This window comes from Chanos chanos, chromosome 15 (assembly GCF_902362185.1).
Source record: "Chanos chanos chromosome 15, fChaCha1.1, whole genome shotgun sequence".
Taxonomy (NCBI): domain Eukaryota; kingdom Metazoa; phylum Chordata; class Actinopteri; order Gonorynchiformes; family Chanidae; genus Chanos; species Chanos chanos.
Genome location: NC_044509.1, coordinates 5,554,947 through 5,567,446, shown reverse-complemented (window position 1 = coordinate 5,567,446; position 12,500 = coordinate 5,554,947). Strand labels below are relative to the sequence as shown.

Sequence of the window (12,500 nt, the reverse complement as noted above, 5' to 3'; positions counted from 1 at the left end):
TGTGGTTACTGTTGTCAGGGAAACAGTGATTGATGGCCAGTGTCACCGTGTGACATCTGCAGTATATCATCACAGCCCTCCGGTTTGATTTCACTGGATATGCATTTGAAGGGCAGAGCCCGCCATGGTTACCATGGTGACATTTGTGTACACACTCCAGCCCAGGTGCCCTGAGTCAGCAGGATTAGCGCGACATCCCAATTAATCTCGATTATAATCCTAATTCCCCAAATCAATGCTTTTAGGCTAGTGGTGCCTCTGGTTTTCTCTGCACCTGTCTGGAGTGATCAGAGTGTGTCTGCATTAATCCTGCCTGCCACTCAGATGCTGCTTGTTACGGCGCAGTTTGTTCCTGCTTCAACTGCGATGACAGTGACATGAATATTCATCATGCCTAATTTGCATGAATTAGAGCTGTTTAATTGTAATTGGCCAGCGTGTAAGTGGAGTGGATGGGAGATATTTATTATGCTGATTATATTCAGGGTCAATGCCAGGTTGCTTAGCGCTGAATAGAGGTGTATTACACAGAGGAAAATATCACTTTAAGGAGAATTATGCCATACAGATATGCCATAAGAACTGACAGACAAGCATTGATTTATGAATAGTTTGTGTGGAGCCATTTGACACAATGAGCTAGAACACAAAGTGAATGGGAAAGCATGCAAGCGTGTTTGTAAATTAATTCACATAGATGTTCTATTACCTCCTTCTAACCTTCCCCTATCCTGAACTTCCTCTGCCTCTAAATGTTTACGAAAGTATTAAGAGAGGCAAAAATCCTTTTCTCTAGTGAAATGTTACCCATCGCTCATGCCGGCAAATCCAGGTCTTTTTCGAGTCGTTTTCACAGAATCCCACTGTGTCTTGCTCACTCGCCATTTCAATTGGAAAAAAGCTGCTCTTGATGTCAAGTTGGCCAGTATGCCTTTTGACCTTGATCTTTCAAACAGCTCTTGAACTACACTAGCGAAAACGAAATCCTTGGAGTTTGCCCGCAGAGAATTGTCACCCACTTTCTTCCCCTGACACAACACACTAACTGCAAAGTGGATGCAACTTTGACGCTTTCTAAAATGATCTCAAATAGAAACAGACGCGTGCAAAAGCAGTTTCATCCGAAATTTTTCAAAATTTGAACAGGACTCGCTGTCGCGAATTGTTTGAACGCGAGTTTCCGTCTAACTTTAAATTTGAAAATGTTTTGTCATTCTGGTTGTGTACGCCGTGCTGATGTAACTCTCGTCGTTGGAAGGGGATTAGACGACCGTATTTGACGTAATAAACTGTTATTAGCGTATGTTGTCATGCTGTGTATACGCTGTCGATTGACGGAAGTTTGTGATTCATATGTCTAAATAACAGGCCCGGCGAGCGATCGGTTTGACTACCCACCCGGCGGCCTTCGTCTCTGCGCATTTGTTAGTCATGATGCTAACGCTATTTTAAGGCCGTTAATGATGGGATTCAGTGTGTAAATCGGTTTGACAGGAAGTGCCTGTTGAGTCAAAATCGTTTTTGTCAGCAGGGCTTTTACGCGATTAAGTAATCTCTGATATTATATTTTATTTCACAACAGAGTCCGAGATAAAGATTACTCCCCACATTCCCTTTCTCTTTCACTGAAATTTTAAAGAACTGGATTCTAGTTATTATTCAGTTTTTTTTCTCTCTCTCTCTCTCTCTCTCTCTCTCTCTCTCTTTCTCTTCTCTATCATTTTACAGAGATTTTATGAGGCAGTGCACCCAGTGTTTGAAACATTCAGATGTTAGTCATCTTAATCTGTGAATGTTGTAGAGATGTTTAAATGTAACTGAAGCAAAGAACAAAAGATGACATAAGGTAAATGAAAACTAATCTCTCTCTCTCTCTCTCTTTCTCTGTCTGTCCACCTGTCTCTCTCTCTCTCTCTCTCTCTCTCTCTCTCTCTCTCTCTCTCTCACACACACACACACACACTCTTTCAGGAGGCACCAGCAGTACGAGTGTAAGTGGTACATCCCATTGGCCGACCTGACGTTCCAGACGCTTGACGACTCGGACACCTGCCCTCACGTTCAGACGCTGCCCGAGCACGAGATCGAGGAGATGAAGATCAAAATCTCCGTCATCAAGAACGAGATCCAGAAAGAGAAGGTGAGACATTTTACGCCTACCTTATATTTATTTATTCACACCACAGACGCCTTCCCTCAGAGAGACTTACATAATGAATACATGCAACATGTGCATAGCTAAGCTGACAAGACACAACAGATAGTCCTGGCAAGTAAGTGCTGAAATTATAGGTGTTGTCATGCGACTGTGAGCGTCAAACGTCAAAGCCAGAGAACCTGACAACCAAAAAAACCAAAATGATAGACTGACGTACAGAGCTGATCTCTCTGTTATCTTACGTCAGTCAGTCCACCTAACTAATTATGTGACACTTTTCCAACTTCTGTTTTTATCCGTGTTTGCTTCCTACAAAGCCTGAGTGCCAATAACGTCAGCCTCTAATATGAATAGATCATTTGTTTATATTAGTTGCTAGCATTGTTTGTAAATGTAGAACCATATTGATTGCAGGTGATTGATATATTACTGATAACAGAGCAGATTAGTGGATTTGTGTGCTGTTCAGGCACCACACATGCTAAAGACTTTGACTTGGCCCGTGGACTGTATTAACGCGTGGTTTATACCTAGCCTGGCCCGTCAGCTTCTTTCCAAGGCATGCAGGAGACTGATTTTTTTTTTTTTTTTTTTAAATTTCTTCTAAATTTAGTGCCCGTCTGTGTTTTCATACTGAACTCAGGGAAAAACTGGGTGGAATGTGTGAGGTCATAGCCAGTTTGAGCCAAAATGGCGTCAGGGTAAAGTCACGCTGCCCACTCAGGGGCCCGTAGCTGGAAACTGACAAATGGGTGGTTGGCGCCAGAATGGCGCTTGTCGGTTTAAACCTTCCAACTCTATGTTCCTGGGGCCAAATTACCTCAGGGTGTCATAGTGACCTTCTCCTTTCACCTCCCTCTCTCTTTCTCTCTATCTCCCCATCTTTGTATGTGCAGTCACACAAACACACACACACACACACACACACACACTTGTGGAAGTGAGCTTGATTATGTGGGCAGGCCATCCTGTTGTCAGAGGGTTTATGCTCACTGACAGTAAGAGTTACCACAATCGTATATGTAAATATACACACACACTCTCTCTCACACACACAAACACACACACATATACATATATGTATTATCTCTCTCTCTGTCTCTGTCTCTCTCTGTGTGTATCTATATATATATATATATATATGTGTGTGTGTGTATGTATGTGTGTGTGTGTGTGTGTGTGTGTGTGTGTATATATATATATATATGAGATATATATAGAGAGAGAGAGGTGTATGTGTGTATTGTGTATAGGTGTGTATATACATACACATTGATTGAGGGCTGCTTTCCTCAGTGGCATAGACTCTCACTGGACTGTCACTCATTTCCCCCTCACACTGACAGTGTGAAACACAGAGCAACAAATTCATTATAAGGTGCAATCCGCATGACACCACCATATTTACACCACACACGCACGCGCGCACACACACGCACACACACACACTAGCTCTTTCACTGTAACTTACACATGCACTCCCTGTCCCATGCTGGCTCACAGATACAAACACAATGCACAAAAAGAGCACACACACACACACACACTGAGTAATACCAAAAGAATGTTGTCTCTGATTAGTTCTCGGACTGAAGGACACAGATAATGATCATATCCAGTCAGACCTTTATAAACATGCACGTTGACAGAGAGGTTTTTTTATTGTTTTAATTTTTACATTTTTTAAAAAAAATTTTTTTATTTTTAATGGTTCCCACGTAAACATCGGCCTGTCTCATTTCCTCTGCAGAAACCTCAGGTTCACTGGGAGCGTACAGGAGAGACAGGGATGTGTGGAGGAGCAGGGACAGAGAGAAGTCTAGACTTTAGAAGGTCCTGTTTCACTGGTCAGTAACCAAACGAGACAGAGAGACAGGGACAGAGAGAAGTCTAGACTTTAAAAGGTCCTGTTTTACTGGCCAGGAACCAAACGAGACAGAGAGACAGGGACAGAGAGAAGTCTAGACTTTAAAAGGTCCAGTTTTACTGGCCAGGAACCAAACGAGACAGAGAGACAGGGACAGAGAGCGAGAGAGACAGAGAGAGAGACAGAGAGAGAGAGGACACAGAGACGCTAATCAGAACAGGAAGCGCTGTGATTAAAATGATTTTGATCAGTCTGCGCTCTGACATTGTTTCCCAGCAGGGATGTGTGTGTGTGTGTATGTGTGTGTGTGTGCGCGTGTGTGCACGCGCGTGTGTGTGTGTGCGTGTGTGTGTGTGTGTGTGTTTGAGAGGAAATCAGCCCAGTGATTAAAAACATGCCGTTTAACTTAAAGTGTCTCCCACATTTCACAAAGCCAACAATACCATTCAAAACCACTAAGACAATACAGGTCTGAGGGCCAAACATTTCAGCTTTTGGTCATAAAGTTATTGTGTGTGTGTGTGTGTGTACAGAAGGCAGTGAAGGGGCAGAGCCGTGCGGTGGATCGCCTGAGGAAGAAGATGAACGAACAGGAGTCGTGTTTGCTCTTACACTCTCCCACCATCCCGTTCCGTATCCACAACAAACACGGCAAGGTACGATCCAGCACAACTCACTGCATCTCCACATATCCCGACATTCCAGAAGTTTCTCACAGCCTACAGTATGTGTGATGTTCAGCACTCCAATCAGACAGAAACACCATGAGGTTAAAGAGTTCTTCTGATAGAAGTACTGTATAGAGACCTTTCAGTCAGGTGTTTGGCAAAGGAAAAGCCTATGATCCTATAGAAATGTGTATAATCATACATATGTTATGTATGTCATACATATAACATAAGTGATAACAGTGCCTGTCAACCAGTGCTACCTCTGCTTTTTCCTAGCATGTGTCGTAATTAAACCAATTCACTTTATCGTTGGAAAATTAAATACTTCTCTCATGAGTGAAACTGTTATATGGTTTATGTACTGTAAATATCTAGTACTTGTAATGTTGTCCACTAGGGGGAGCCATTGTTCTTGTGAACATAATTTTCACTGCCTGTAAAACAAAGCTGTGTTCTCTTTGTGTACAGAGTTACCTGTTCCTGCTGTCATCAGACTACGAGAGGTCGGAGTGGAGAGAGAGTATTCAAAAGCTACAGAAGAAAGGTTAGAGCACATGGCTTGCTTTTCTCAATCAGTATGATGTCTGTTCCCCGTCTCCCATGGCTACATCGCCATAAACTTCAGCTCCTGACAACAGCTGATGTTTGTTTGATTGTTTCTTTGTTTATGTAACTATACGACTTACTTTGTTAAAAGCAGTTGCCATGAGCACAGTTTGACCGATGTGATTCTGACGGATCTGTGGAAAGCGGGTGTGTGAGCTAACTGTTAGCTGACGGGTGGTTTTCTCTACAGATCTACAGGCTTGTGTGCTGAGCTCTGTGGAACTGCAGGTTCTCACCAGCTCCTGCTTCAAACTCCGAACCGTCCACAATATCCCCGTCACCAGTAACAAAGACGGTGAGTCACCAGAAGCTATTTATACGTGCTCTTGTGTAATTTACTAAGAGCAATAAACACAAGCACAGAGACACACATTTCTCAAGTTTATAATGTTTATTTATAACCACTGTTTTTAATAAACCATTTGGGTCTCCTGAATATGTTGTGTTAGACCGACGATGTGCTGCATCCAAACCACAATTCTCTTCTCTTCTTCTGCTTTGAGTTAAAAAACCTCCTTTAGTTTTTTTTTCTTTTTTCCCCTTCCTTCACAGTACTGTTTTCTCGTAAACTCTCCCTCGGTCTTCTCCGGAGTTTAAAAGCCAGAGAGGCCTGGAAAAAAGGGAATCTGGGTTAAAATCTGGTTCTAATCTGCCGATAACCTGTGCCGTGTTGCTTTTGGGGCGGGGGGGGGGGGGGGGAGCGCTTCTCCGGTCCGTCCTGTTTGTTTTTGCGACGGGAGTTGATACGTGCCTGTTTGGGATTTGGATGACATTAAAGCCATCTGTCAACCCCCACGGTGCGCGCTCATAGTCGTGAGAGAGAGAGAGAGAGAGAAACAGAGACAGAAAACGGGGGGTGAACATGAAAAGGGGAGAGGGAACCGGCGAGGGAACCCACCCTCTGCAGGAGCAGAGAGGACCGTGTCTCTGATTAGTCAGACTTAGAGCTCAGTTCTGTATGTTGTGACATATAGGAATGTGTCCAAGTGACTCCACACAAGGGTTCACACAGTGTAAACCAGTGCTAAGAGGTTACAGATCTGCCACTGTGACATGCTGATGGTGTGGTGGTGAAGGAACTGATCTAGTGACTGCAGGGTTCAAATCCCATCCATGACGGGTCATTGCATGTCTCTTGCTTGTATAATGCACTCGACCCCTGGCGTGTGTAATAAAGAGCATCGGTTAAGTGAACAAAGTTGTGGATTGTTTCCTCAGTCTTGTGCTGTTCTGTTGGAGAAGGAGTTTATCAGACTAAGCCTTGAATCCAGAATGTTCTCTGAACAGACTTTGAGGGAAATTAGTCTGAGGAAACAATACTGTATTAGTGCCCAGTCCTTAATCATTAATGTTGGATAAGTTTGTTGGAAAATTTTAGTTTTTTTTTGTTTTTTTTTTTTAGCTTTCCTCACAACAGACAGAATGGCAAAACTCCAGCGCAGACTTTTCAAATATCAACAGCCTTTTCTGTTTAAAATGGAACAGCAGTGCGAAACAAGCACGAGACAGTTTGCTTTTGTTTTTGGAGAGGCAAGATGATGACTGCGGTTTTCTCAAATTTTATTTGATAGACATTTGAATGTACGTTGATTCCCTAATTGGGCTATTTCACGTTTATAGGTCTGAAAGGGAATTGAATGCTTTTTATAGGATCATACCAAATATGGTCATTCCCTCGTTCTATAGTATATACATCGTTTGGTAGGGTCTGTACTGCCCCCTAGTGGTGATTTAGAGACAATTCATTTCCTACTTACAGTCAGCTGAACACCTCCTGTGTACTTTAAGTCTTTTTATCCACAGATCTGTCAGCTAGAGCTCAGAGGTCACATTAACACCCAGACAGATGCACTTTTTTCTCTCTGCTGAGGTGCTTCTCCACACAGTTTTAGCTTTTATCAAGCCTCCTCACGGCACGTGCACGCGCCTTCCACCCCCCCACCCCCAGTGGACGCGTTCTGTGCCTCCCTTTGCCTGCCTCGTGTTATGATATACAAGAAGTAGGGAATGGGGTGAAATACAGACCAGCTGGCCAAAGAATGCAACCCCCACCCCCCTCAGAAAAAAAGAAAAGTGCATTCGGCCTTAGAGTCCGCAGCGCACCCCCTCAGTTCTCAGGGTTTTTGATTGGCTCAGTCAGTCTGACAGAAGAAGGGCATTCTGGGAATCCGTCTTGATTATGAGTAACATACCATCACGGTGAACACTTTCAGATGGGGGAGAAGTAGGGCAGGGAGGCACTCGCTGGGCACTCACTGTCACTCAAAAGGAGCACTGTGCTTGTCTTTAGGAGCCTGTCCTCCTCCAGTGCAGGAGCAGGAGCAGGAGGAGTCTGTCAGAGGCAGAGGTCTGTAGGGAGATCACTGTCATTACTGATGGGCTTTGGTTTGAGTTCAGGGTTTTATACTGTAACAAAGAGCTTTAGGGAAGAGGCATGTGCTCTTGGCTTGATGTGGGAGACAGAGAGAGAGAGAGAGAGAGAGAGATTCTTTAGTGGTCACTCACTGGTTTGGGAAAGACGATCTTGGGTAATACACACCAGCTGAGTTTTTCCTTCTGTCTCTGTGTTCTGGTTGAAAGGGACATGCACACACGTGCACACGTGCATGCCTACACTCACACACACATACACACACAGACACACACACATAGAATATTGGTTAGGGTAATTGTTTTCCTCTCACATTTGAAGTAGGTCACTGTCTGACCTTGCGGGCTTGACCACACACACACACACACACACACACACACACACAGTGAGCAGTATTGTATCAGTGTGTCCCCTCTCTGAGGAGGGTTCAGTGCTCAGGTTGCAGGATCCTCTTGCTCCGTTTATTTAGCGGGAAGTGAACGAGCGGTGCACCCTTTTCATCTCCGACCAGCCCGACACGTGAGAGAACAAATAACCATGAGTCTGTGTGTGTGTGTGTGTGTGTGTGTGTGTGTCAGGGCCACCCTAGCTGACTCTGACATAGTTTTGGTTTAGGGTGTCCCATTGTACTCATGCCACACATATACAGAATCATCTCTAAAGACAAGACACACAAACCAACTGTCTCTCAAAGGAGGAGGAAAAAAAAAAAACACACGACACTCTCTCACGTCAGGAGACTGCTGTGTGTGTGTGTTGTTTTTTTTTTTCCACTATCTCCTTAGTTGTAACACATCACACCCATAAGATACAAGATATAAGATATCCCTGTGCGATGCAAGTCTGTAATCTATTATTCTTGTGACCTAAATGACATTTTAAACCAAAAAAAAAAAAAGATCCTCACACTGTCTTTCTCAAGAAAGGTTAACAAAGGACAAACGTGTGTTCTGACCTTTCACCTAATTCATCTCTAACTGACAGATTTGTGAAAGCTTTAATGGGAAATAGGTGTGAGTACTGATCCAGGATCAGAATTTGTTAAAGGTGTATTCAGAGTTAAAACATAAAACAGACCTTGAACAAAATGTTATGGTAAGCGGACACACAGCTCTGTGGGGTAGTGTGTGTATGGCAGAGAGGTGTGTGTGTGTGTGTGTGTGTGTGTGTGAAGTATCTAAGAGGCGGAATCCATTAAGACGCTGAAGCAGGAAAACACAGCACAGAGAGACATGAAGTCTGATATTTATTATCTAAACTCTAAATCCCCTGCGGTTCTGTTAGTGAGCAAGAGAAAGACCACACACACACACACACACACACACACACACACAGAGGAGGAGGATATCAGCAGACTAAAACTACACACACAACAAGAGAGAGAGAGACTTGGCGTGAAAGTCTCATGCATACGCAGCCAGCTGCTTGATAAATACAGACTCCTCTCTCTCTCTCTCTCTCTCTCTCTCTCTCTCTCACACACACACACACACTCTCACTCTCTCTCTCTCTGTTTTTCTCAGTGAGTTTTGACAGTAGTTATTCTGCCTAAGAAACTGCACACGCTCATTCACTTAAGCACCGAGTGTATTTCATGAGGAATCTGTCACATTTGTCTGTGATTACAGCCTCCTGTAGACCCAGGCTGTACAGGTGGGTCATGTGATCAGACACATTTGGAAGTGGTCAGATTGATTTGAGATGGAGGAAGGCGGTGGGGTAGGGGGGTTGAGGTGTGTTTTGGGTTGGGGGGTTGAGGTGTGTTTTGGGTTGGGGTGTTGAGGTGAAAGGAGGGAGAAATGGAAGGCAGACTGGCTCAGTGTCTGGGATGAGATCATTTCAAAAGATGAATAAAACAAACTGGGAGAACTGGATAGCCTGATCACCTTCATCTCTGTATGCGCTCTCTCTCTCTCTCTCTCTCTCTCTTTCTCTTTTTTCCTTTTTCTCATTTTCACTGTTTCTATCTCTCTTTCTCCTCCCTCCTCCTATGACTCCTGCTCAGTCAGGGTTTATTCCCTGTGTCTGACATGGAGCGTGCTAGGGTGTGTGTGAGAGGCGTTAGTACACGTGCATGCACACACACACACACACACACACACTCTTACAGAGATGTTGACTGAATGTTTGTGTATGGTTTGTTACAGATGAAGAGTCACCGGGCCTGTATGGATTCCTTCATGTGATCGTTCACTCTGCCAAAGGCTTCAAAGAGTCAGCCAGTGAGTCAAAGCCCAGCTCTCTCTCTGTTTGTGTGTGTGTGTGTGTCTCTCTCTCTCCTGCTCTCTCGCTCCCGCTCTCTCTCTCTCTCTCTCTCTCTCTCTCCCTCCTGCTCTCTCTGTCTGTCTCTCTCTCTCTTTCTGTCTGTCTTTCTCTCGTATGTCTCATGTTAGACTAATGTTAGAATAGATGGGGTGGGGTTTTTTTTCCTCCAGGACAGTGCCCCCCCACCATTACCACCACCTTCACCACCATAGAACATTTACACACATAGGCATGACCAAACCTCGTCCAGCTCACTGTCAGACCTCCCTCTCACAGAGAGAAGGAGAGAGAGCAGAAGAGAGAAGGAGAGAAGTAGAGAGAGCAGAAGAGAGAAGGAGAGAAGGAGAGAGAGCAGAAGAGAGAAGGAGAGAGGGAGAGAGAGCAGAAGAGAGAAGGAGAGAGAAGGAGAGAGAGCAGGAGAGCAAAAGAGAGAGGGAGAGAGAGCAGAAGAGAGAAGGAGAGAGGGAGAGAGAGAAGGAGAGAGAGCAGAAGAGAGAAGGAGAGAGAGCAGAAGAGAGAAGGAGAGAGAGAAGGAGAGAGAGCAGAAGAGAGAAGGAGAGAGAGCAGAAGAGAGAAGGAGAGAGAGCAGAAGAGAGAAGGAGAGAGAGCAGAAGAGAGAAGGAGAGAGGGAGAGAGAGCAGAAGAGAGAAGGAGAGAGTGAGAGAGATCAGAAGAGAGAAGGAGAGAGAGCAGAAGAGAGAAGGAGAGAGTAAGTGAGAGCAGAAGAGAGAGTGAGCGAGAGCAGAAGAGAGAGTGAGCGAGAGCAGAAGAGAGAGTGAGAGAGAGCAGAAGAGAGAGTGAGGGAGAACAGAAGAGAGAGGGAGAGAGTGAGAGAGAGCAGAAGAGAGAAGGAGAGAAGGAGAGAGAGCAGAAGAGAGAGGGAGAGAGAGCAGAAGAGAGAAGGAGAGAGTGAGAGAGATCAGAAGAGAGAAGGAGAGAGAGCAGAAGAGAGAGGTAGAGAGTGAGAGAGAGCAGAAGAGAGAAGGAGAGAGAGCAGAAGAGAGAGGGAGAGAGTGAGAGAGAGCAGAAGAGAGAAGAGAGAGAAGGAGAGAGGGAGAGAGAGCAGAAGAGAGAGGGAGAGAGTGAGAGAGATCAGAAGAGAGAAGGAGAGAGAGTGAGGGAGAACAGAAGAGAGAGGGAGAGAGTGAGAGAGATCAGAAGAGAGAGGAGAGAGAGGGAGAGAGATCAGAAGAGAGAGGGAGAGAGTGAGAGAGATCAGAAGAGAGAAGGAGAGAGAGCAGGAGATCAGAAGAAAGAGGGAGAGAGGGAGAGAGATCAGAAGAGAGAGCAGGAGAGAGAGTGAGCGAGAGCAGAAGAGAGAGTGAGCGAGAGCAGAAGAGAGAGGGAGAGAGAGCAGAAGAGAGAAGGAGAGAAGGAGAGAGAGCAGAAGAGAGAGGGAGAGAGAGCAGAAGAGAGAGGGAGAGAGGGAGAGAGATCAGAAGAGAGAAGGAGAGAGAGTGAGGGAGAACAGACGGAGGTTAAACCTCAGTAACAGTCCCAGTGGATCACATTCCATCAAAGCCTTTCATGTCAAAGGCTCTTCACATAACATTAGAGAGTACGGGACTGGGCCCAGCGGAGCCACTGGGAACAGACCACAGTCATTCAGACAGCAGCACAGCAGAGCTGGGAATGGACTTCATTCAGGTGTTCTTTAAGGACAGACCAGCAAAACTGACCAACTTTAGAGACAGACTGGACAGGACTGTGCCTGTGGCTTATTATAGAAATCCAGTGTGTTTAGTTCACAGTCTCTCCTCTCTCCAGAGAACCAGACCCTAGCAATGCCCCAGTTACACGCACTGACAGTGTGTGTGTGTGTGTGTGTAAGTAACAGAGAGAATTCCTGTGTGTGTGTGTGTGTGTGTGTGTGTGTGTGTGTGTGTATGTGTGTGTGTGTGTATGTGTGCGTGCATGTATGTGTGTACGTAAAGCAGGAAAGAGAGAATTTCTGCATGTTACTTTGTGTGACAGAGAGAGATGTTATGTGTGTCTGTGTCAGTGTGTCTGTGTCAGTGTGTGTGTGTATGTGTTTGTGTGTGTGTATGTGTGTGTGTGTGTGTGTGTGTGTGCACGCTGTTACATTACATTACATTACTACAGCACTGTAGATATGACTGTGTGACAGACCGTGGAAGAGAGAATTGTTCCTGATGAGGTTAAACTTCCAGTTATCACGACTGTGAGTGAGTTAAAATACTGAAATACTCACTCACTTACTTGCTTACTCACACACTAGCACCCAGTCTTCCATCCATACGTCCATCTACTCGTCTATCTATCCAGCTATCCTTCCACTGTATTACCAGTTGTCTTTAAGTAAGAGAAAGAATACATTAATGTTATTAGTGTGTGTGGTGTGACCACCCTGAAGCCAGAGCTGTACGTGATAACAAACAGACATCTGTGAGGAAGCTGTACACCTCACCCCCACCCCCCCCCAACATGCTTGGCCTTCCCCCAAACCTCTATACTGCCTCAAAGAGCCATTGTGTGTGTGTGTGTGTGTGTGTGTGTGCATGCATGCGTGTGTGTGTGTGAGAGCGTGAGTTTTGCATCTGT

At 45.0% G+C, this 12,500-nt stretch overlaps 1 protein-coding gene across 4 annotated transcripts in view; it reads left to right on the top strand.

The window, feature by feature from the left end:
• The window catches only part of abr (ABR activator of RhoGEF and GTPase), a 144,617-nt gene that overhangs the window by 78,643 nt on the left and 53,474 nt on the right, over positions 1-12,500 (top strand). For 2 of the 4 annotated variants that reach the window (XM_030792128.1, XM_030792126.1), the window contains 5 exons: positions 1,972-2,140; positions 4,559-4,681; positions 5,165-5,240; positions 5,493-5,597; positions 9,821-9,895. In XM_030792128.1, the coding sequence (XP_030647988.1) occupies positions 1,972-2,140; positions 4,559-4,681; positions 5,165-5,240; positions 5,493-5,597; positions 9,821-9,895 (548 nt within the window). The remainder of the gene's footprint in view (positions 1-1,971; positions 2,141-4,558; positions 4,682-5,164; positions 5,241-5,492; positions 5,598-9,820; positions 9,896-12,500) is intronic. The other 2 variants (XM_030792129.1, XM_030792130.1) reach the window with 1 other exon arrangement.